At 43.6% G+C, this 25,917-nt stretch overlaps 1 protein-coding gene across 1 annotated transcript in view; it reads right to left on the bottom strand.

Annotated features, from left to right (window-relative positions):
* The window catches only part of GALNT9 (polypeptide N-acetylgalactosaminyltransferase 9), a 214,411-nt gene that overhangs the window by 157,834 nt on the left and 30,660 nt on the right, over positions 1–25,917 (bottom strand). The window contains exon 2 of the mRNA XM_050924109.1: positions 12,071–12,251. Coding sequence (XP_050780066.1) covers positions 12,071–12,251 — 181 coding nt within the window. The remainder of the gene's footprint in view (positions 1–12,070; positions 12,252–25,917) is intronic.

Raw genomic sequence — 25,917 nt, 5'->3', positions numbered from 1 at the left:
TTTCATATTCATACATACTAAACATTTTGATGGTCCCAAATCTACACTTTTTGGAATTTTCATTTTGAGGGAAATTTCGAAATGTCAGTGTTTTGTTCAGATTCACAATGTTGGTTTTTTTTAATTTCAGAATTTCCATTCCATGGGAAATTCTGGTCCTGACCAGATCTAGATTTGTGCCAGATTAAGAGTTGTTTCACACTGGTGGATTGTTAATCCTATACTTCAGTCTATACTGCCCAATCTGAATACAATTTTTAAATTATGAATTTTAACGTGAACTATCTTAATCATCTTTCCCCAACCTATGGGATGGAGACCTGGGGTCACCAGACTACTCCAGAAGTGAGGCATGAGAACAGTGCAGGTGAAGAAAACTTTATAACTTTGGATCTGCCTCTCCCCAATAATTGATCTTACAATAGTGGGTAATCTACCCAATGCTCTCTGAAAGCAAATAATCTTCCATCCCTGCTCCAATACATCTTCTAATGCAGATGGCCACAAGAACAGCTCCCTTGTTCAGGCCTTCAGGCAGAAACCCACAGACCAAAACTTCTCTTCTTGTCTTCCATGGCACTCAGATAAACTGAAAGTGTGATTTGCCCCAGTAAAACTATCAATAGACACCCAACACGCTAATACCACGCAGCAATCTTCTTGGTGGGGAACAAGTTCATCATACTCTGTAGGAAAGAGAAAAATGTCTAAAGTAAATGTGTGCTCTTGCAGCCATGAAACTAGTAAGTCTTGAAGGCCTGCAGCACTGAAGGACAATCCCTGACGGAACGGCTGGTTTCTAACAAGAGGCTTTAGAGATGGTTGATGTTATTAAACCCCTGAATGAAGAAACCAGAGGTCTATTTACTAAGCCTTTCCCCTTGATAGCCCCATTTGATCAATTCCAGAATCCTTTTGATGGGTAATTAAAAAAGCTTTTCCTAAGGTACATTGTGCAGTGAACCATTAATTACTTTTCAGAACCTCAGAGATGCAATTCCTTTGCTATTGTGAAGCATTAACAGCAAACAACTAAAATGTCTGCCTCTATAAAGGGGCGGAATAAATTAAAGTAATTTCTCCAAGACCTGGTGTTCTCTGCTCTTTGCGGTTGAAAATTTCATTTCTTTCAGCATTAATAAGTTTGCTCTTTAAGGCTACATTTTCTCAATGCAAATATCCATGACCATAACACAAAGGAATATCTTCCTTGGCTCATATAGCCGCTAGACTGAATCCATCTATTACAGTGTTTCTCAAACTGGGGTCGCCGCTTGTATAGGGAAAGCCCCTGGCAGGCTGGGACGGTTTCTTTACCTGCCCCGTCTGCAGGTCCGGCCGATCGCAGCTCACACTGGCCACAGTTCGCCGCTGCAGGCCCATGGGAGCTGCTGGAAGCGGCGGCCAGTATGTCCCTCGGCCCGTGCAGTGTCCAGCAGCCCCCATTGGCCAGGAGCAGCAAACCGCGGCCAGTGGGAGCCACGATCAGCAGGACCTGCCGACAGGGCAGTTAAACAAACCAGCCCGGCCCATCAGGGGCTTTCCCTACACAAGCAGCGACCCCAGTTTGAGGCTACGTCTACACTACAGCATAAAATCGAAATTACTAAAACCGGTTTTATAAAACCGATATTATAAAATCGATTTTATGTGTCCACACTAGGGCACATTAATTCGGTGGTGTGCATCCATGGTCCTAGGCTACCATCGATTTCCGGAGCGGTGCACTGTGGGTACCTATCCCATAGTTCCCACAGTCTTCCCTGACCCTTGGAATTATGGGTTACTACCCCAGTGCCCGATGGGGCAAAAATCACTGTCGTGGGTGGTTCAGGGTACAGCCTCACCCCTCCCTTCCTGAAAGCAGCAGACAGCCATTTTCCGCCGTTTTTACTGGGTGAACTGAGCAAATGCCATAGCACAGCAAGCATGGACCCTGCTCAGCTCGCTAGCGCGATCGTGGACGTTGCAAACACCTCACGCATTCTCGTGCTGTCTATGGTGAACCATGAACTGCAAACGCAGGAGAGGAGGAGGCAGCTACGGCAGCGCGGCGACGAGAGTGATGAGGACCTGGAGACTGATTTCTCCCTAACCGTGGGCCCCCGCGCTTTGGAGCTCCTGATGGTAATGCGGGAGGTTCTACCCATTGATCGCCGATGTTGGGCCCGGGAAACAAGCACAGACTGGTGAGACCACATAGTTTTGCAGGTGTGGGACGATTCGCAGTGGCTGCGGAACTTTCGCATGCGTAAGAGCACTTTCTTTGAACTTTGTGACTTGCTTTCCCCTGCCCTGAAACGCCATAATACCAGGATGAGAGCAGCCCTCACAGTGGAGAAGCGAGTGGCAATAGCCCTCTGGAAGCTTGCAACGCCAGACAGCTACCGGTCAGTCGGGAATCAATTTGGAGTGGGAAAATCTACTGTGGAGGCTGCTGTGTTGCAAGTAGCCAAAGCAATCATTAAGCTGCTGCTACGAAAGGTTGTGACTCTGGGAAACATGCAGGTCATAGTGAATGGCTTTGCTGCAATGGGATTCCCTAACTGTGGGGGGGCCATAGATGGAACCCATATCCCTATCTTGGCACCGGAGCACCAGGGCACCCAGTACATAAACCGCAAGGGTTACTTTTCAATGGTGCTGCAAGCACTGGTGGATCACAAGGGACGTTTCACCAACATCCACGTGGGATGGCCAGGAAGGGTTCATGACGCTCGCGTCTTCAGAAGCACTGCTCTGTTTAAACGGCTGCAGCAAGGGACTTACTTCCCAGACCAGAAAATAACAGTTGGGGATGTTGAAATGCCTGTCGTTATCCTGGGGGACCCAGCCTACCCCTTGATGCAATGGCTCATGAAGCCATACACAGGCAGCCTGGACAATGGTCAGGAGCTGTTTAACTACAGGCTGAGCAAGTGCAGAATGGTGGTAGAATGTGCATTTGGCAGTTTAAAAGGCCGCTGGAGAACGTTACTCACTCACTCAGACCTCAGTCAAACCAATGTCCCCTTTGTTATTGCTGCTTGCTGTGTGCTCCACAATCTCTGTGAAAGTAAGGGGGAGACCTTTCTGGCAGGGTGGGAGGCTGAGGCAAATCACTTGGCTGCTGATTGCGCGCAGCCAGACACCAGGGCGATTAGAAGAGCACACCAGGAAGCGGTGCGCATCAGAGAAGCCTTGAAAACGAGTTTCATCATGGGCCAGGGTACGGTGTGACTGCTGTGTTTGTTTCCCCTTCATGAACCTCCCCCCTTTATTGACTCCTCCTGCAAGCAACCTACCTCCCCCTTTCCATTACAGCTTGCTTATGGAAATAAAGTTACTATCATTTAAAAAGCTTGTATTCTTTATTAAAAGTCATTCCCTGTAAGCAACCCATCTTCCCACTTCATTTAAAAAGCATGTAATTATAAAATAGTAAGAGAAATAACAAGGTATCCCGGGAGTGGTTTGGGAGGAGGATAGGAGGGAAGAAAAAGGCCATTAATGTAATGACAGCCTTTTGGTTGGACTGTCCACGGGGGTGGAGTGGGCGGGTGCAGAAAGCCTTCCCCCACGCGTTCTTACAGTCTGGGTGTGGAAGATATGGAACATGGTGAGTACTGAAGGTGGTTAAACATGGGCTGGAGCGGCACTCTGTGACCCCACAGCTCTTCCTGAAGATCCACCAGACGTCGGAGGATGTCAGTTTGATCGCGCAGCAGCTCCAGCGTTGCATCCCGCCACCGCTGATCTTCCTGCCTACACCTCTGATCTTCCTGCCGCCACATCTCATCTTGAGCGTCCCTCCTGTCCTCACATTGGTCCCTCCTGTCCTCACGTTCACTGGCATCTTTCCTGTACTTTGCTATCACGTCCTTCCACTCCCCCAGATGAGGTCTTTCATTGTGGGTTACTGCCATGATTTCTGTGAACATTTCATCTCGTGTCCTCTTCTTTCTCCGCCTTCTCTGAGCTAGCCTTCGGGATGGAGTAGGGAGGCTTGAAAAATTTGCAGCTGCATGAGTGGGGGAAAATAGTGATAGAAGGATTATAAGAGATACATTTCACAGAACAATGGTTATACTCTTTCACAGTGAACTACACTATTCACCTTACGTAGCACATGTCATTTCACTACAAGGTTGCATTTGGATTCTTTTAGTATTTAGTGCCTGCGGCTGTGGTGTAACAGATCAACACAGACGCAGGTCCGGGGATCACAATTCAGCTTGCATGCGGTCATGGTAAGGCCTACATCTAATCACCCCCCCTTTCTCCTCCTCCCCCCCCACCGCGTGGCTAGTAGCTGGGAAGATTCCTGCTGGCCAAATGCTAAAAAGCACATCTTCTCCCTGTTCTGCTTTTACAAGGAGCAGCAGACGACATACTCTACCCCTAAGGGAATTGTCTGTCCCCTTAATAAAATACATTAATTTTAATCAGGTTACCATGAACGATATCACTCTCCTGAGGATAACGCAGAGAGATAAAGAAATGATGCTTCTTGAATGCCAGCAATCACCGGGACCATATGCAGCTAGGCTTTGTCATGCAATGATACCCGATTACTTGCTACAGGCATGGCGTGGTAAAGTGTCCTACCATGGTGGACGGAACAAGGCTGCCTTGCCCAGAAACCTTCTGCAAAGGCTTTTGGAGTACCTCCAGGAGTGCTTCATAGAGATGTCCCTGGAGGATTTCCGCTCCATCCCCAGACATGTTAACAGACTTTTCCAGTAACTTTAATGCCAGCTAATGCATGCAAGCCCTCATGGCAAATCAATCATTAAAAAACGCTTGCTTTTAAACTATGTTTTATATTTACAAAGGTGCACTCACCAGAGGTCCCTTCCATGGCTTCACTGTCTGGGCTAGTGGCTTGGAAGGGCAGGGACGGTAATTCCGTCTGGGTCACAAAAAGCTCCTGGCTGTTGGGGAGAATGGAGTGCTGTGTGCTTTCAGCAAGCTCGTCCTCCTCGTCCTCCTCCTCATCTTCCCCCTCCGCTGAATCCTCATCCATGGGTGAGATTATAACCCCCACCTCGGAATCCACGGACAAGGGGGGGGGTTGTGGTGGCGCAGCCCCCTAAAATTGTATGCAGCTCAGCGTAGAAGCGGCATGTTTTTGGCCCTGACCCGGATCTGCCGTTTGCTGCTTTGGTTTTCTGGTAGGCTTGTCTGAGCTCCTTGACTTTAACTCTGCACTGCACTGAGTCCCTGGTATGGCCTCTCTCCCTCATGGTATTGGAAATTTTTTCAAAAGTTTTTTCATTTCGTCTTCTGGAACGCAGTTCTGATAGCACTGAATCCTCTCCCCATATAGCAATAAGATCCAGTACCTCTCTTGCAGTCCATGCTGGAGCTCTTTTTTTATTCTCAGGAGACTGCATTGTTACCTGTGCTGATGAGCTCTGCGTGGTCACCTGTGCTGCTGAGAGCTCCACGCTGGCCAAACAGGAAATGCAATTCAAAAGTTCGCGGAGCTTTTCCTGTATACCTGGCCAGTGCAGTAGAGTTCAGTTACCTGTCCAGAGCGGCCACTGGTGCACTGTGGGATACCGCCCGGAGGCCAATAACTTCCATTTCCGTCCACACTAACCCTAAATCGATATAGTAATATCGATTTTAGGGTTACTCCTCTCGTTGGGGAGGAGTACAGAAATCGATTTTAAGAGCCCTTAAAATCTATTTAAAGTGCCTTGTAGTGTGGACGGGTACAGCGTTAAATCGATTTAACGCTGTTTAAATTGATTTAACTGCGTAGTGTGGACCAGGCCTGAGAAACACTGATCTATTAGCATTATGGCTGTCACTCAGCTACCACAATGTGTAGGCATGCTGTTGCACAAAAGAGATCAGTTAAATTAAGGATCCTCACCTAGTGGCCATAATTTCTTATAAAAGCCAATTTAGCTCTTATAGAGCTCTAGGATCATATTAACTTTGTTCAAGTGTGTGCATAATGCATCACAGCAAGTGTTTTTGACAAGAGGGAATATGTGTCGGTGTGGCTAGGTCAGTGGTTCCCAAACTTTAACAAACCTGTGAACCCTTTTCACTAAAACATCAAGTCTCGCAAACTCCCTCCTAAAAATGAATATTTCTAGGAATTTTCTCCTTTACCTGAGTATAAATTATAAAAGCAGTGATCTTGGAAATAATAAATTTGTTTTTATGACATGCTTATTACACACTATTTATTATTATTATTTATCTTAACAGTATTTTTAGTACATTATGAAAACAGCAACACTCTTCCAAGATCTCACTTTCATAGCTTGTATCACTTGGAATAAGCCTGTTATAAGACAAGACTCGTATGTTTCACCAAGGAGTATCAGATGTGAAACAGCAGAAAGGGGTTTAAGAAGCCAACTCAAAGAGTTCCTTCTACACAAGCATTCAGGTCTTGAGTAGTCCAGGAAAACAACGCACGTTACAACAAAGCTTAAACTTGTTCTTCATAATAATTCTAAAAACAATACTAGCTGCCTATTTAATTTTTAAAAAAGCAAAAAATGTCCACTTCCCTTTCCATTTCTTATAAGGAGTCTTGAAGTTTAAATCTCCTCAGCCTGATAGATATGCTTGCTTTGATCTGCTTAGATCTTGGAAGTCCAGGGGCTCCAGGTTGCTGGCCCCGTGCTGCCCAGGGTCCCTAGGGACCGCTCTGTCCGCCATTAGGGAATTTTTTTCTGAGGACCCCCTGTAACATTTTGCGAACCCCAGTTTGAGAACCACTGGGCTAGGCCTACACTAGCAGCTGGGCGGGGGGTTGGGGTGATTCCCAGCTTGAGGAGACATATTCATGCTAGTTCTCACCATGGTAGCAGTATCGAGCAGCGGCACGGGCTAGCTACCCCAAGTATGCACCCACAGGGTCCAGGTGGGTTTGCAGCTAGCCCCTGCTACCCCAGCTATTTTTAGCCAGTAAGCTCAATGAGAGCTAGCACGAGTAAGTTTACGGGAGCTGGGCATTGCACACCCATCTCTTAGTGTAGACGCAGCCTCTGTGTATTACATAAAAACACCTAGGTTATTTATGTTGCAAAGTCAAGCCCTGAGAAGTCAGGAAATGCTGGATTTACAGTTGCCTGGGCTACCTTAAATTGGACCCTGTGCATCCAATCGGTGCACTGAATGAGGCAAGAGATGTGTGGGAAAATATAGTATGTGATCATGCAATTGAAGAATGTATCATAATGCATATGCATAAGCAGGAAGTATTAAGATTACCTGAGCAACCGTAAAACTGGTATTTGCTAACTTTTCCAGGGCTTGACTTGGAACCTAAATAACTTTCTTTTTACATGTTTTTTTTGTATGCAGTTTCCTATGTGCGGTTCATTTGGCTGGGCTGGTTTTTGGTTTTGTGTTTTAGGAAAAAGGTAAAACCAAATTCTGCTGTGCACAACTGTAAACCCACCAGCAGCTGCGTTAGTCTGTATCCGCAAAAAGAACAAGAGTACGTGTGGCATCTTAGAGACTAACAAATTTATCTGAGCACAGTATTTCCAAACGTGATTTCTCTATTAAACATTTCCCCAGAGAGATATCCACACTGTCAGTACTGGCTCAGCTAGGTTCTGCCATAGAAGACTGAAGTTTGCCTCCTGTCCATGAGTAAGAATTACAGCAAAAGAACAGAATATTTAAACATGGCATAGGAAGTTTTGCTAATGCTTTACTGCAGGTGCCCTCTGGAAGGAGCAGGAGGTTTAGCATCCCTGCATCACTACTGAGCTGACTACCTATATGCTGAGACACTTGTCTGTATTATGCTTTTCATGGCAGCAACAAAACGGATAGCTTCCACAATAAGTGCTTTTCTGTGCACTGCAACAACACTGAGAAACTGCTGCAAGAAATATAGAGTGAGATGAAGGGGGAACAGAGCAAATAAAAACAGAAAAATGCATTAGTCAATAGCGCCCACAGATTAGCCTAGCCAGTGAACAACCTGCATATATTAATAATATACTCAGCAGCAGTGAGGGCTGCTTGTGGAAGAGCTACATAAACCCTTACTTCCTTCTATATTCCCTCTTCTTTTGGCTTGGACCTAACTTGATGCATAGTGAACATTTCTGAAGTTTCCGTCTGTTTTGTATGAAGGGAGATCAAAATAGTTCAGCCAAAAGTGTTCATTCCTTAGGTGTTCACTGCAACAAAAATAATCCTGTGCAACTCACTTGGCATTAATGTGGATTTTATAGCTACTTTTATAGGATTTCCACTGGAATGTAGATAGCTAATTGAGACCATTATTAACTAACTGAACCATAAATTTTAAAGCATTGCCATGTATTTTCACAAATCTAAAAGACATAGAGAACATTACGCTGACAAAACCAAGCTGCAAAATGAAATCCCAATTTAGTCCAATGCAAAATGTTTCAGCTGAAAATGTGTGGAAAATCACCCTGAGTCATAATTAATCCAGATGACTATACACCATTTTGCACTTGAAGGTAATATGTAAGTATCACTTCTGATATTCAATTCTTGCATCATCCCAGAGCATGAACAGTTCAAAATTGCTAGAATATAGAAATTGACTATGAAATTATCTAAGCGATGGTCAGTAGTCCAACAACATGTTCATCAGATTTGGTGCAGGTGAAATGCAGTGTGAAATCGGACTTCTCAAAATGCTGTTCAAGATCAAATCTAATTAGCTCATCTAAAAGTCCATTTAAAAAAACAATCCCGCCTCTGGAATACGTGGGATGCCAAGAGAAGACAGAGTTGAGATATGTTGCCTACGCCACGTTTAGGTCAAAAGGTGATTTTTATTGCAATCAAGGGAACAGTAATTTCAAGTGAACTATTTACTGTAATTAATTCCATTTGGCACATGACAATAAAATGCCTGAAAAATTGCTGCCTGCTTCTGTGCTGATTAAGCGTTTCCCCATTTATGGGGAAGGGTTGTTTGTCCTTCGAGTTTGAAGGTCTCGGTGACAATAGCAGGTGAAAAAGCAGAGAAATGCAAACATACAGGAAAAGCAGCTTGCTGGCAGGATTACACAGGTTTGCAGATTTCTTCGCAGACGAATGACACTGGGAGTTGCTACAATTTAGTACCCGGCATTGGTTCCATCTGGCTGTGTGTCCCCCTTGCGAGACATGCCTGTCCTGTTTATTGCATAGATGAAAATGCATCAAGAAAAGCCATTATATTGCTGGACATTTATTTAAGGTGTGCTAGGAAGAGTTACAACTAGAATGCTTACCCTAGCTCTATACAGAAGCTGGACAAAAGTGGTGAAATTTACAACCATTAAAATATAATGAAAGTCAATATTTAAAGCCACATTTTTTTCCCAAAGGAGCAGTAATATGTGGGAGTTTATCTATTTGCATATTACAAGCTCCACATTTGCGTGGCAGAACTGTATTCGCATTCATAAGTTGGGTATAACAATCCATGCAAACAGCCAGCTGATCAAAAATATTCCCAGTCTACATCCACAATACCTACATGTGTATGCAAATATGGGAGTTTGAGTGGGCAAAATGGAGGATAGACTGGGACAGAAGGATGGTTAGAAGGACAGGGCACTGATGTGGGACTCAGGAGTTCTGGGTCCGGTTCTGAGATTGGCCACAGACTTCCTGTGTGATTTGTGGACCTTAATTCTACCCTGTAAAATGGAGATACTTCCCTATAGTCACAGCAACATTCTGAGGATAAAATCTGTTAATGACTGTGTGACGCTCACTGATGAGGTCCACATGAGTACTAAGGAAGACAGAGAGATAAGGAGTCCTTTGGAGTACAAGGTTTTACCTAAGAATTTAGTGTGCGATTTTCAAACCCTCACTTATCACTAATTTCTAATGAGAACTGGGCATCCAACCCCCTTAGTCAGCTTTGAAAATTTCAGCTTTAGTGTAGGGATGAAACTGCACATCAGTCACACCATGGTAGATTTGTTAGGATGCAACATTCAGGTATAACACTGAACAATGGATAAACCAGAAAAGTAGCTCTTGATAGTGTTTGCTCTTGTCCCTGTCTTTGTGTTAGTACATGGCTCATGTGGGACACCGTAGTTTTGAACGCTTCATGTCAGTGAGTGTTCAAGTGTGAGTTCCCAAGTGTATCTGGTGTTTAAGTGCTTTTATGTCCGTAGTTGCCAGAATCAAAACAAGGTTGCTTGTGAGAATCGTAGTGGAAAAGTGAAATCTAATCAAATTTGCCAATTGAATGAAGATAGAATCTCCCTCTGATACACACAGATTAAACTCAGCCCTATCACTGAACTTTCAGTCATTTTTCAAAGCAAATTCAAACTAAAAGGTTTCTTGAGGCTTGGACATGTCTTGATATACATGTTTCCAGGCCTAACTAGAACCACCCCAAGAGTGTCCAAATATCACATAGAAAACAGCTCTCACAGTATTTCAGACATTTTATGAGACAGTACAATCTTATGGGAGTCTCAACCAAAATGGGGGCACCCAAAGGGTTTGAATAACCACAGATGCTTATCTGAACCAATGGCCAAAGCTTCTAAGTAGAGCTGAGTCAGAGCCAAACTCCAATTCCAGCATCACCAACTCGAAACCCTCCTAAGTTTTGAAGAGTATAGCACCTAGATCCAAACTTTGCAGCTGTGGCTTCTTTTCACCTTTTTAGTGCTTCACCCACCCATATTAACTAACTACTTGAGTTTATTAGCTAACAGGAGGCATGACCCAAACCCCACTGAAGTCAAATGAAAGATTCCCATTGACCTCAATGGTGTTTGAATTAGGCTTACTATGTAATTTTAGTGGTCACAGGATAATCCCATACTGGAGGGTTTACCCTTTCTCCAGGTGAATCCTATGCTGGATTTTCACCACCTGTTGGGTCAGGTGCAACATCTGAAGCAATATTCTTCTCTCTTTCTCTCTCTCCTATCTAATGTAAGATTACTTGTCCACACCAAGCATCTGAGTATGTGAATGCTGAGTCAATGGTTCTGAGACTAGATTGGCATGTAACATCTAATGGAGTCTGTGGGTAGGCTGAAGTTTTGTTTTGCTACATTTAGCTTCTGGCTTCTTGAACTCCTTAAAATATTTTTTAAAATTGTAATCTGCTCATAGAGCACAAGGGTTGTGCTTGACTAAACTTTTCTCCCCCCCTTAATACGGTACTTTTATTTAACTTTCACTTCTGCCTGGGTACCCCAACAGGGATTTTTAAACAGAAAATTATTATTACAAATTAATTAACTATTATTTTCAGTTTTGTCTACTGAGAGCAGCGAAGCATGCTGCCAATCGTCACTGCATTAAGACATTACTGATTGTCATTCTCAGAACGACTGTGAGCATGACTTTTCTGGAGAATACATAACGATATAAATATGAAAAATTTGAAAAGCACTTAACACAACCTATAATAAATCAGTAAAAATATTAAACATAAAATTGCAATGTCAAATGCAGTGTAGACATGTGAAGAATGTGATATTATAGTGTAAATATGCACATTCCACAGACAGTAAAAAATCTTAAGTGCATCTCTGACTGTAATTAAAGGCCCCTGCTGTGATCGTCTTACTACTTTTTAATCACAATATAGACATTAGTAAATACCCTGCCTCTACAGTTCTTTCATAAGAACACCCCAAGTGCAATTAAACACAAAACATTTGATGTTTTCAATCTTAAACAATCAGTGTCTACAAAACAGCGCTGCATCTATTTGTTGGTGCTACCTCATCTTTCGTAATATGTGAATCCAACAGGCAGAGAGAAAGGCGCCTGCTGCTAATATCTGAGCTCATTTGGCTGTGGCTAAGGTTTTACTGTACAATGCTCAGCAAAGCTTCCACTTTGAAGTCATTACTGATCCAAAGGCATGGACATGCATATTGTGGCATTACTTGTAAAGTTAGCTACAGATGCTGACATGATATCCATGCTTGAGATCACAATTGGTCTTCATAGTTTTCATTACACTCAGGAACGTATATCTGGCTAACCTTTCAGTACACTCTGAACATAAGGCATGCATACAGAGCTGCTACCATGGCCAAAGGAACTACAATCACTTGCACTAATAAAAATGTAGGATTCAACTTACTTTTTTGGTCTGTAGTCAGGAATGGACCTATCCAGTGATATCCTGTCACTGAGCTGGGCATTGTAACCATATTCTTCGTACTTAGTCTCAGATTCATGACTGTCATCTCTCAAGGTAGCAGCCATTCCTCCCTGGCCCAAGCCTCCTGGACCTTCAACTAGTCCCATGGGCTTGGCTAGACCTAGAGAGAAATAAAAATGCAATTGAAAGGACAGTATAGAGGAGGTAGCAATAGGGTTCTGTCTATGTGTTTGGGTTTTTTAAAACATTTAAGCAAATAATAATCTGTTCTGGAATTTGTATTACGTAAGCATACAATGACTGGATGAAGAAGGTGAGGATCAGAGCAAATGTTATCTCTAGGAATACTGGGGCTAGATCCTCAGCTGAGGCAATTTAGCATAGGCTCAATCGTTTTCACTCAAACGAAATGCTGAAAAGACCATCCCCACTTGAGATGTTAGCCAATGAATAGTGCACCTGGTATTTTTTATCCACTAATGTATTAATGCTAATTTCAAGAAATCAATTTAAAAACAACTATAAACAGAGAAAAAAACCCATCTACAGATACATTGTCAAATGCATCTTCCATGGCAAAAGAAACTAATAAATAATCTCATCACATATCACAAACCTTAACGGTACGGTTCCATTTTCTGAAGAGCTGCCTATGCATAAGTCATTAAAAGTTATGAACTTATTTATAATAGTCTTCTGGCTCCTGTACAGCAGCTTGCAAATATCTTTCAAATAATTCACAACACAGAGCAAAACAATTATAGCTAGAGCTAGTTGACATGTGCCAAATTAAGATGGTCTGAGAAAAAATAGTCAACATTTTGTCTCTCTCTCTCTCTCTCACACACACACACACACACACACACACACACGACAAAATTTTTAGTAAGAGACTGAAGCTTATTTCTCCTTCTCCCTTGCACGGCAGTGTAAGGTCTTTGACAATCTTGCCTTTACTACGTAACAGATGGAACTCTTGGGTATCTCCTCCGTACCTCATTGGTAACCTCTCCCCTCGTTGTTTATCCTTGCACCATCACTGGCACCGCAAATCCCTAGTTAGAGATCTAAGGTGCACTTACACAGCTTGGTAGATGACAATAAGTCGGAGAGCTAAAATATTAAGGCCAACATTTTTAAGTTCAGGAGCCTATAGTGAGACACATAAAGCATACTTAGGCATCTAAATACAAATGGCCTGCTTTAACACAGGTACTGAGCACTTGCAGCTTAGGTTTTCAATGCCTCTAAAAATCAAGCCACTGTTAGTTAGGCGCCTAAATGTGGATTTAACTGTTGGCACTCACATCTGAAAATATTTGTCTTAACACTGCAGGGAGCAATCTCAATGCAATTTGGGCACTTGACAGCCACTTGAGCCTTTGAAAATCTTCCCTGGTAACTCACAAGTTCATTGCCAAGTATCTAGTTAAGTTCCTCTTTATCATGCCCCTGAAATGCTTGATAGTCTCAGTGTGAATCGTGGGCCTTAGGGTACAAGGGACGGGGGACAAAGAAAACACTACAGCAAATCTTTCTCCGCATGGCCAAGCCATTGAAAAATTCAAACAGCTCTAGCCAAGAAGCCAGCTGAGGGTATGGCTACACTTGCACTTCAAAGCGCTGCCGCTTTCGAGTGTGGTCGCAGAGCCAGTGCTGGGAGAGAGCTCTCCCAGTGCTGCACATACTCCACATCCTCTATGGGTGTAGCTTGCAGCGCTGGGAGCCTCGCTCCCAGCGCTGCGGCACTGTTTACGCTGAGGCTTTACAGCGCTGTATCTTGCAGCGCTCAGGGGGGTGTTTTTTTCACACCCCTGAGCGCGAAAGTTGCAGCGCTGTAAAGCGCCAGTGTAGCCATGGCAGGATCTCATTATGGTTATGCAGTATGCGCGGGCGGTGAGCCCAAGGTCTGACAGGTGACTGACTTAGGCCATGGCTACACTGGCGCTTTACAGCGCTGCAACTTTCGCACTCAGGGGTGTGAAAAAAACACCCCCCTGAGCGCTGCAAGATACAGCGCTGTAAAGCCTCAGCGTAAACAGTGCCGCAGCGCTGGGAGCATGGGAGGGAAAGAGGAAAAGGCTGGAGCTTTAAAACAGAATGTTTAAAAAGTGTCTTGTTTACTGAGGCAGAGAGAGGAAGGGCACAGAACAGTGACGTCTGGCTTGAGGTAGAAGTTAGCTTGCATAAAAGTTCTCTAAAGCTGCAAATAAAACAGAACTCAGAAATACCCAACATATGAACAACACACGTGCAGTTTGGGATGGAGAAACTCACCCGAGCACTCTGCCAGGGGAACCCCCAGCCCATCCATTTAACCGGCTTTATGGGCCCTCTACGATACCAGAGCAGAGACCCGGCCCATGGTATCCTCACAAGTCCCCTTGCACTTGCACATCTGCATAACCTGTGGATATGGCGGGTGCTGGCATCACCGGGATAATGTATCTGATAGCAATGGAGGGAGTCCATGTTTAAAGCCTCATTTATTAAACGTATTGTTCCTGTCTCTAAATAAGCCTCTTAGCTATTTGCAAAAAATGAACAGGAGGGTCCATATCAGTAATTGATACACCTGCCTCACCCTCCACTTCTCAAAATCCAATTTTTCCTCTTAAAAGTATATCTGGGAATCAAATGAGTGTACCTTAAAGTGAAAGTCTTGCAACAAGAGTAAGGGATTAAAAAACACAAGGGGAAATTCAAGAAGTTAGCTCAGCTGGACTGCAGAAAAAAATTCAACAGCAGGCAGTTTTGGCAGGCAGGCACAGAACCTTTTCCAGCTCTGACAAACGTTGCAGCTAGTGGTCTTGGTGCTAGTCCAGCATGCAAATGCTGAATGCACCTTTCCATGTTATGCTGCGCTGCCAATGCAGGGGCAGAAAAGCCAGAGAATGTGCTTCTATACAGCATTCTGCAGCAATATGAGCAAAACTAAACAAAAAACTTGATGATCCAAAACATTTCTGGTGATTTCATGGAAGTTGGCTGTTTTGAAGCTATCCTTTAATTCATGGAATTGTTCAAAGTAAAGGTCCCACAAGCTACAAAGCACCTGGGACTCCTTTGTTCCTTTCTTCTGCTGAAACATTTATAAAACTGTCTGGTTGATACTGGCCATCCTCCTACTCTGTGGGCTAGATTACAACTTGAACTGCATCCCCCTAGTGATGGACTCCCACATCTGCCCTTAACCAAGCTACCTGAGCCTGGGGTCTGGGGGTGTAGTACCCAATTACTCCCTCTCCAGATCAAGTGGGAGGGGAGGGATGGGGAACCGACACAGCTCTGGCTCCACTATCCTTCTCACTACTGGCCAGCATAGCTCTGTTGGTTTGGAGGGTGTCAAAATTTGCTCCAGGTGTAGGCCAGTGGCAAATCAGTCTTGCCTTGCCCGTGGATTTATAGAGCAACAGGGCAGGCATTGTGTCTCAGAGGAGAGTCTGAATTACAATGCCTTCTGGGACTTCTCTTCCGTGAGAACTTTGGCTTACCCCACCCCACCCTGTGCTCAAAGTCACAGCTGAGCCCTCAGTCTGTGCAGTACTCAGCATCATGGGGTACAATGCTGATTGGTGCCTCGAGGTGCTATGCTAATAGTGATAAATACGAGGGGCTGTGGAGCACTATTTAAAATGTGGCAAGGGCACAGATTTGCCTTGTCCCCCTCGCCGGACCCTCCCCTTCCCTGGAGGAACCCATCTCTACCTGCAGCCTGACCCTGTGGGCTGAGTGGAGTGGAGAGCAGGGATGCAGCACCTCTCAGGTGTGGCCTTGCCAAAAAGTGGCCAGACGGTGGCCCGGGTGGACCTCCTCTCAATCGGCGCTGCAGCCTGAATACTGTAGCCCCTGAAGCATGCTAGCTGCTTTGCAAACAAACACATTGACAAAGACAGTTCCTGCCCTTAAGAAGTTAATGTTCCCCCATGTAATTTACCGTTTTGCTCTGTGAAAAAAACAGCATTACCCGATTCATCATGAGCTGCTATTCTTTATTATTCAACCCATTTATAGGAAATGCCCATTAAGCACCCCTTTTTCACTGAAACGGCACCAAAATGTTTTAGGAATCTTTTTCTAGAGTGCATTAACCTGCTTGTAGTTATCCCAATAATACAGCTGGGATTGTATTATTGACCAACATACAACAGTATTACAGTTTTGCATTCTGCAAGTATAATGAGAAACTATAACCAACTATGTCTAAATACAATTGAGAATTGATTTTATCATACCTATGATTCAGTCAGGGGCGGCGGCTCTAGGGTTTTTGCCGCCCCAAGCAGGCTGCCTTTGGCGGTTTGCCTGCGGAGGGTCTGCTGGTCCCGCGGCTTCGGTGGACCTCCTGCAGGCACGCCGCCGAGGGAAGTCTGCCTGCCGCCCTCGCAGTGCCAGCAGAGCGCCCCCCGCAGCTTGCCACCCCAAGCACGCGCTTGGCACCCCAAGCACGCGCTTGGCACGCTGGGGCCTGGAGCCGCCCCTGGATTCAGTACATGCAAATGGAGCAACTGTAACCAATAATGCTATGCCGTAGATTTTTGCTGCTGACAATTTTCCAACAGATCAGCTTTCTGTAGGAAAATGCCAATTTGACAAAATCAAAACATTTCACGGGACCGTATATATTTTGTTGAAATTTTCAATGGAAGTGCATTAACGCGCTTTAACAAATGGAATATTATATCATCTGTATAAAGTTATAACATACTACAGACGTCAAACCAAATCTCTGGACCTGATTGAAATGAAGTGCTTCAATCAGGTTATTAAGTGTTTCTCAAAAAAAAAAAAATCAGAAATTCCATATTGTGGGAAATTTTGACATTTCTACTTTTCGTTCTGATTTGGGACCAAAGGAAATTTTGAAGGGTCTGAATCCCCTAGGAAACGGAAATTCTGAGTTTTGACCAATGCAAGTATTTAATATGATGCAACACTTTCAAATAGACTACGATGTAAAGCACTGATCCTGCACGCCCATACTCACACAAGTATTCCTTCAGAAAGCAATGGAACTACTCCCTTGAGATGCTACTTTATTAAGAATAACTAACACAGGCTTAGACTTCTTCCAAAACACATGATTTCCAGTAGTGATTAGTGATTTTGAGCACCTCCATTTTTGTATGCCAACTTTAAAGGGGCTTGATTTTTCAGAAGGAGCGTACTCAGCACTTTCTAACCAAAATCAAACCCCTTTAATGAGTCTTAAGTCAGGCACCCAAGAATTTGAAGAACTCAAAATCATTAGCAGTCACTTTATAAATGCTTGGCTGCAATGTTTAAGTCACTGAAAGATCCTAGAGTATGAAGGTTTCTTCTTTAGGCTTACTGGCTCACATTCTGATGTCACAAACAGGGAGTCTGGTGGCACCTTAAAGACTAACAGATTTATTTGGGCATAAGCTTTCGTGGATAAAAAACCCACTTCTTCAGATGTATTGAGTCAGTTACACCAATGTACGGAGGGGGTAACTCCAGCAAAGCCAATGAATTTACACTGGCATAAAGGACATAAGTTCTGGCCCACTCACTTTGGTGGTAATGATAGTTTTGTTACAATAGAAGATAACTGTATTTACCTCTTCTAGTTCAGGTTCTGCTTGTTTATGAGCAAAATCGTTGCATCCTGAAAGGCCCAAGGACAAGAGGAATCAAGCGTTCGGCATGTGGAGAGTCTCAAGCAGTCTGTTTGCTATTGTTCTCGCTAGAAAGATGGCTAGGTAACCCTGCCCAATCATGTATAATTGTAATACTTGAGTAGGCTTTATTCCCAAATCTAGTATTTTAACTGTTCATGCTGCTAATCTGATCTCGTTCTAGAAAACCATCAGAGTTGCACTTAAAAGATACTGCTGGGTTAGGTTTTTTTGCTCTCGTTACCCCCATGCTACTGTAGCCCGCTTGCAATTATCATAATAATGCAGCAATATTGATCAATGTACAGCAGCAAAATAAATGATACCACACTGCTTCATTCTGCAAATACAATGTAAAAGTGGTTCTAGTAGCTTTAAATAAAAATGTACTATTACTTGTCCTACATTCTCCATCCATATAGTATCTGCAAATGCAGTAATTACAGGCAATATGTTTCATTTTTATATTTTGCTAGTCAGCAGTTAGATGTAATAATCTTGTGTCCCATATAAGAGAGCATCTATATAGCATCTTTTGTCTCGGATGATGCCAAATGCTTTACAAATTGCTTTCTGTACAGAAATAACTGCAAAAGCCAGTAGCATTTGGCCAGGTCATGGCCCTTGATCCATGCATGGACAGTTCCCTCAGCACGTGGTCCTCCAGCACAAAAGAGAAGGGTGGGCTTGCCATCTCTGCAGCATGATTCTGCTTGGAGATGGGGTCAGGATATGAGGGCTGAGGAGCATCATATTGGGTGGAGGTGGAACCAGGGCTATAGAGATATATTTTCCTCATTCTTGTGTCCTGTGGTACTTTCCTGGAAACGGCAATACAGTTCAGGACTGTATTATCTGTTCTGCATAGCTCCCCTTCATGGTGAGGAACAAGAAGGAGAGTGGGTCAGCCATTGCTAGGGAGAGTCCTAGGAAACAGTGCTCCAAGGGAATATGGGAGACAGAGACCCAGTATAAGGCACAGGTTCTCCTATGTGTCCCAGAAGATGGCTCCAGGTTTGGGGCAGGTCCCACAGCTCTTTCCAATGGAGGAAAATCCTCACACCCCTGACAGTATGATTGAGGGGGATCCTCATGGAGATGTCTTCCTCCTTATTCACAGATGATCTAGGCCACCATGTGGACCCTTGGTTCAGTACTGCCTTTCAAAGAAATACATTCACAGAATCTGCAGTGTCATGTCCCACAGCACCTAGGGTTTCCCCACAGAAGTCTCCCATCCAGTAGCAAGCCAACCTACTCCTGCTTAGCTGATGAGATCACACTACGCTGTAATACAGCTGAGAGAATCCAAAGAGCACCAAGTGCTCAAACAAGCAGACATCTCAAACTACTTGGAGCTCGGCTAATAAGACTGCACAGCTGAAAAGCCCTTCAAAGCCTGGATTTATTAAATCCCACATAATTTGCTTTATAAGTGACAGGAAGTTTATTCACTATGAATAATCATCATTTTTCACAGATCTCAAGCAGAAAGAACCCACGTACATTTCTTTGTTATTTCAGACGCTGAACTCCTCCCTGTCACAAACCCGAGAGACCAGTAAAAAACAAATGAACAAACATCAACACCATATTGTACAAGCAGCCACTTAGGAATGGTACAATTCTACAGCTCATCCAGATTCAGAAAACCTATGGGAAAGGTGTAAAATCAACTGAATATCAGAATCAGCCCCCCAAAAAGAGAACGGTAAGAAAATGCAGTTCATCAGAACACACACATGCCTTATCCAATTTCATAGTCAATAACAGATGCCAAATCTTTGCAGTATACACACATTACTGCATCAGTACAATTGCAGGTATTTACTAAGTGAAAGCAAGGTGTCACTTCCGAAATATAATGAAGGTTTTACTAGTTAGAGAAAAAGAATTCAGTGTAAGAAACTTCGCTTTTATTAGCAAAATAGATGACTTGTCAGTCCTGTGTGGTGGAGTGTGAGCAAGGATTTCAGCATAAATAACATTGTCAGCTCCTTTAAAGGTCTGATATGGAACAGAACGTGGTTAAGTTAAAATAGCATTTTATACTCTAAGTCTTATTAATAGATTAGATAGAGTAATAAGAACTGTATTACTGCAGCAAGCCCACCACAATCAATGGAGAGAATGAAGCATCAGTTCTAGGCCATGCTAGCCTAGTGATACAGGGCTGAGCCAACATAGGCGGAGAGACTCTAAGAACTTCACTTTGCTCTGAAGCCTGGATCTTTTCTCTACAATGTTGTGTCAGAGCAGCATCTGTGGAAAGAAATAAGCTACTAGAAATATTGGTACTGGGCAGAGGTGCAATTGCTATTTATTATACATGGAAGGTGCTCAGATAGTACAGGCTAGATAGCAGTCTACAACTCTAAGATGAAAGAAAGACAGAAAAGCTCCCACCACTGAATGTTGGCCTGCATCCAGGTTTTAACCCTTTTTATCATGTTAGTTTTCTTCTTTTTTTTTTTTTAAGTTACATTTTCTTCAAAATCTATTTGCATTTTGAACGTTTCATTGCACATCAGTAAGTCACTGTGGCACGGTGGTGGTGTGGCCGTGGTCAAGGGGGCGCCGTTCGGCAGCGCAGAGTTGTGCACTGCAGGTGTAGCTTCAGAAACTGCTCCTGGCTGGCAAGGGGGGCACCAGTTGTGGAGGCGGCCAGATTTCTCTCTCCTTCCTCTCGGTGGAGGGACATGGGAGCGGAAGCAAGCAGTGACACACAGATACTGCTCAGCCCCCCCCCACACACACACCCCCATGGGGGCTGTGAAGGGGGAGCAAGGAGCAACACCAAGCACTCTGTGCACTGAGGGATGAGCAGCAATGCCAGCTGCTCCATGCATTCAGGTCAGTTTCATGTGGGCACAGGTGGGGGCAGGGATTAGGGGCAAAGGGGGCACAGTGAAGGGGTCGGGGTGAAGAGGGATGGAGAGCCAGGTTTCTTGCAATTTTCTTTTCCAAGGGTTGCATCTTCCTAAATGTTTTTTTTAACTAGGGGGAAAAATGGCCCTTTATCTCTTTAAAAGCTTCCCCCTTCCCATCCCCTCTGGATTTTTCAATTGAAAACCTGTCTGCAAAATCTTCTGAGGGAATCAATACTCTTAGACATTAGCTTAATCATAGAATAAAGGAGGAATTCAGGGGCAATGAGAAATTCACATAATTTGGAGCAGCTGACTTTTGGTAGTCTAATCAGTTTTTTAAATTACAAGAAAAAAGGTTTGCAGGCTATGTTAGCTACGATAGCTATGTTAACACAGTTCAAACAAGCATTGGCTCAGAAGTTCTTTTTATCCAAAGTAGCTCTACACAGAATTTGTTAACATGCTGGACAGGAGTACAGGGGAAAATGAAGGAATAGCATCAGTTCTCAAAGAAAGTACAAGATTTGTTGTGTCTAGCAAACACTGCAAGTCTCAATTCTCCCACCTTTATGTTTCATTATTTGTAGTGAAGTGGCACCCAGAGACTCTAAATCAGAATCAGGCTCCCACGGTGCTAGCTGACACATGGGCTCAAATATAGCTACAGATGATTGTTTGACAGATGACACAATAAAAGACAGACTCTTCCACACAGTATTAACAATGTAGGTTAGGACAAAATACTGCTGATGTCCAAGACAAACACCTGAGTTGGGGAGGGTGAGGCAATAGCAAACCGAGCAACATGTCACGTAATAAATAAAGGTCTCAGTACTGAAGTCCTCCATGTTTTTTTTGCTGCAGTCTTCACAGACAAGGTCAGCTCCCAGACTGCTGCACTGGGCAGCACAGTATAGGGAGGAGGTGAGCAGCCCTCAGTGGTGACAGAACAGGTTAAGGACTATTTAGAAAAGCTGGACATGCACAAGTCCTTGGGGCTGGATGCAATGCATCCAAGGGTGCTGAGGGAGTTGGTTTATGTCACTCCAGAGCCATTGGCCATTATCTTTGAAAACTCATGGCAATCAGAGGAGGTCCAGGATGTTTGGATGAAGGCAAATATAGTGCCCATCTTTTCAAAAAGAAAGAAGGAGAACCTGTGGAACTACAAAACGGTCAGCCTCACATCAGACCCTGGCAAAATCATGGAGTAGGTCCTCAAGGAATTCATTCTGAAGCACTTGGAGGAGAGGAAAGTGATCAGAAACAATCAGCATGGATTCACCAGGGGAAAATCATGCCTGACAAATATGATTGCCTTCTATGATGAGATAACTGGCTCTGTGGATATGGGGAAAGCAGTGGATATGATATACCTTGACTTTAGCAAAGCTTTTGATACAGTCTCTCACAGTATTGTTGCCATCAAGTTAAAGCAGTATGGATTGGATGAATGGACTATAAATTGGACAGAAAACTAGCTAGATCGTTGGGCTCAACGGGTAGTGATCAATGGCTCGATGTCTAGTTGGCAGCAAGTATCAAGCGGAGTGCCCCAGGGGTCACTCCTGGGGCCAGTTTTATTCAACGTCTTCATTAATGATCTGGATGATGGATTGCACCCTCAGCAAGTTTGTGGATGACGCTAAGCTGGGGGAGAGGTAGATACGCTGGAGGGTAGGGATAGGGTCCGGCATGACCTAGACTAATTGGAGGATTGGGTCAAAAGAAATCTGATGAGGTTCAACAAGGACCAGTGCAGAGTCCTGCACTTAGGATGGAAGAATCGAATACACTGCTACAGGCTGGGGACCAACTGGCTAAGCGGCGGTTCTGCAGAAAAGGACCTAGAGATTACAGTGGACGAAAAGCTGGATATGAGTCAACAGTGTGCCCTTGTTGGCAAGAAGGCTAATGGCATATTGGGCTGCATTAGTAGAAGCATTGCCAGCAGATCAAGGGAAGTGATTATTCCCCTCTATTCGGCACTGGAATATTGCATCCAGTTTTGTGCCCTTCACTATAGAAAGGATATGGACAAATTGGAGAGAGTCCAGTGGAAGACAACGAAAATGATTAGGGGGTTGGGTACATGACTTATGAGGAGAAGCTGAGGGAATTGAGTTTATTTAGTCTGCAGAAGAGAAGAGTGAGGGGGGATTTGACAGCAGCCTTCAACAAGGGGGTTCCAAAGAAGATGGAGGTAGGCTGTTCTCAGTGGTGGCAGATGATAGAACAAGGAGCAATGGTCTCAAATTGCAGTGGGGGATGTCTAGGTTGGATATTAGGAAAAATTATTTCACTCCAGTGAAGCATCAGAATGGGTTACCTAGGGAGGTGGTGGAATCTCCATCCTTAGAAGTTTTTAAGGCCTGGCTTAACAAAGCCCTGGCTGGGGTGATTTAGTTGGTGTTGGTCCTGCTTTGAGCAGGGGGTTGGACTAGATGACCTCCCGAGGTCTCTTCTAACCCTTATCTTCTATGATCCTCAGCTCACCTTTTGCCTAGCCTTTTTTAGAACTATTTTTATAATCCTTAAAAAATAAGTAAGAGGAAAGAGTCTTAGAAAATCTCATCAATTTATAATAGAGAAGGGCACAACCAGATCCAGATCACAAACACCCTAACATTCCAATTGGTGATTTGGTTTAGTACAAACTTAGGGTGACCAGATGTCCTGATTTTATAGGGACAGTCCTGATTTTTGGGTCTTTTTCTTATATAGGCTCCTATGACCCCTCCACCCCCTGTCCTGATTTTCCATACTTGCTGTCTGGTCACCCTATCCAAACTCCTGACTGAATTAATATATATTTTAGCATAGAGACTCAGAATAGATTTAATAATGAGGAGGGTGGGAGGTGCAGTAGTCATTTCAGGGAAAGGGCGTCAGAATGCCTGGGTTCTATTTCACATTTTGCCGCTGATTTGCTCTGCGGGGCAAGTCACTTAACCTCTACGTGTTTCAGTTTTCTCATCTGTGAAAAAGAAATAATACGTATCCATCTTTACAAAATGTTCTGAGAATTTTGGGTAAAAGGAACTTTATAACTGCACTGAGTTAATTACTATAATCCATCAGAAGTAGTTTAGTAGTTTGGAATTTGGGTGACAGATAAGAAGGCAAAAATCAGAACCAGAAATCAGGGGGCTTTTTGGTTGTTTGTTTTTTTAAACCCTCTCATCTCCTGGAGTTTTATATTTTGAACATTGAGCTGAACCAATATGGAATTTTCGTATTGGGTTTATCAGTTCTTTTACCCTTGAATTGTGCTATAGTATACAAAGCATACCAGCCATCCAATGGAAAACGGTCATTTGTAGCTATATTTGGGCCAATGGCTACAGTATCTGAGCACTGAAAATACCAATGAGGATAAATTCACAACACGCCTGTGAGGTATAAAAGTGTTATTGTTAAACCAGGTCACAAATTTTCTGGATGCTTTTCCATCAGAAAATGCCAAGTTGACTAAACCACCACATTCTGTGGAGTGTGTCCAATTTTATCAAACCTTACCACAGAAAACCTGCCTGGTTTCTTGCCAGCAATCTGGGATGCTGCAGAGCTGAAAGTCTGGAAATGTTACCTTCAGCTGAGACTCTCAGGGCTTCTGGGGTCCTTCTCAGGGGAGCCTGGAAGAGGACCGCCAAGTCTCTGGACAGCACTGTGAGCATTACTTTCATTTGAAGAAGTCAAAACAAAATGTCATTTCATTTTTTGAATTCCCATTCCATGGGAAATTTAAACATTTCAAGGTTTAGTTCCAAATGGAGAACAATTTTGTTTGAATTTCCCCTGGAATATATTCTAGATTCAGACCAGACCTAACTATCATCCCTAACGTACAGGGGGAGAACTGAGGGAGAACAGAAATAATTAACCAACTCATCCAAGGTCACACAGAAAGTCTGTGGCAGAGCCAGGAACTGAAAGCAGCTTAACTGAGTCCCAGTCCAATGTGGTTAAGTGACTTCAACCACTAGATCATCTTTTCCACAATGATATATTTATTTTATTATAAGTCCACTCTAGCAAGGGATGGCGTTCCTCCCATGAGATGCTAAATACTACTACTTCAGACACCCCGGGGATCTGGAGTCTAAGGTGCACAGAAACTTGTGTAAGCCCTGAATGATGTCTCAGCTCCAGTAGATATGTTCTTCTATGGAAAGGAACAACTCTCTCTCTTTCTCCTTCTGTGTCACTCTAGTGGATTTCATTCTGCCAAAATGCTGAACATCCTTCACAGGCTGTGCCTCATTTTTTGCTCATCTTTGGACGCCTGATTTTTGTCGAAGGACTCCGTGTTGCCAAGAAAAGGAATCTGCCTCTTTCACGATCATAAATCCCATAAAAAGTATGCTTAATGAAAAGATGGCCACCACTAAGGAATGGCTCCCTGACATTATTGCCTTGGAGAGCATCCAAAAAAATGTCCTGTCCAGAAATATAAAGAGGTCACTGAATGCATTATCAGCTCAGTATATCAAAATTAGGACTGGGAAAATGGATGCGCTTTGCAGAAGCATAGCCAGACTCAACAATATCCAGAAGAAAGTGTTATTTAAAACTTAGATTTCAGCCAGTTTCACAGAAGAGTAATACGGAGTATGTTGAGATGGAAACATGTCTGCTTTATGACTCAATCTAAATGTTAAACAGACACATGCCCTCAACTCCTGCATATCTGAACTTTGCATATCCCAGGTTCTGTTCCCTCTAATGCATGAAGCCTATATAATACATGAGGGACAGGTGAATTGGTCAGCAAGCTAAACTGAATCATGACTATTTTCTGAGCTGGAGAGAAACTCTCTATAGGGATGAGGTTTAGATTCATGTATGGAAACATTCACCAAGTCACACACCACAGGGACCTGAACTTTCCCACCTTCTGCAAAGAAAGGAAGCAAAGAACAAAAAAGAAGCAAAGGCCTGGCCAATTTAATGTGCCTACAGTACTTTCATTTATCTGAAATCCAGACTGGGTTCTATCCCATTGTTTATTCTAGCCCAGTTTCCTAAATCCTCTCCTGAAAGACTTATGTCCCTAAGTACCCTTGTTTCTCTGAAGACACTTCTGGCTCATCCATGGGAAAGATGAGCAGGAAACCAGGGTTGGTGGATTAAAAAAAGAAACAAACTGAAATGACTTTACAAAAAGTCAGAGCATTTCCTCCTTTGTAAGTTGTGGGCACTTACCTACGACACAGCGGTATTCTGAGGTAGAGCTGACCAAATAAGATTTTCATTTCACCAATATTTTTGTAGTTTATGCGTTTGATTTAATTTTGATGTAGAACAAAAACAAGAC

Source organism: Gopherus flavomarginatus, chromosome 15 (assembly GCF_025201925.1).
Source record: "Gopherus flavomarginatus isolate rGopFla2 chromosome 15, rGopFla2.mat.asm, whole genome shotgun sequence".
In the NCBI taxonomy this organism is placed as follows: domain Eukaryota; kingdom Metazoa; phylum Chordata; order Testudines; family Testudinidae; genus Gopherus; species Gopherus flavomarginatus.
The sequence above is the reverse complement of the archived record's forward strand: the minus strand, read 5'-3'. Positions and strand labels throughout refer to the sequence as shown.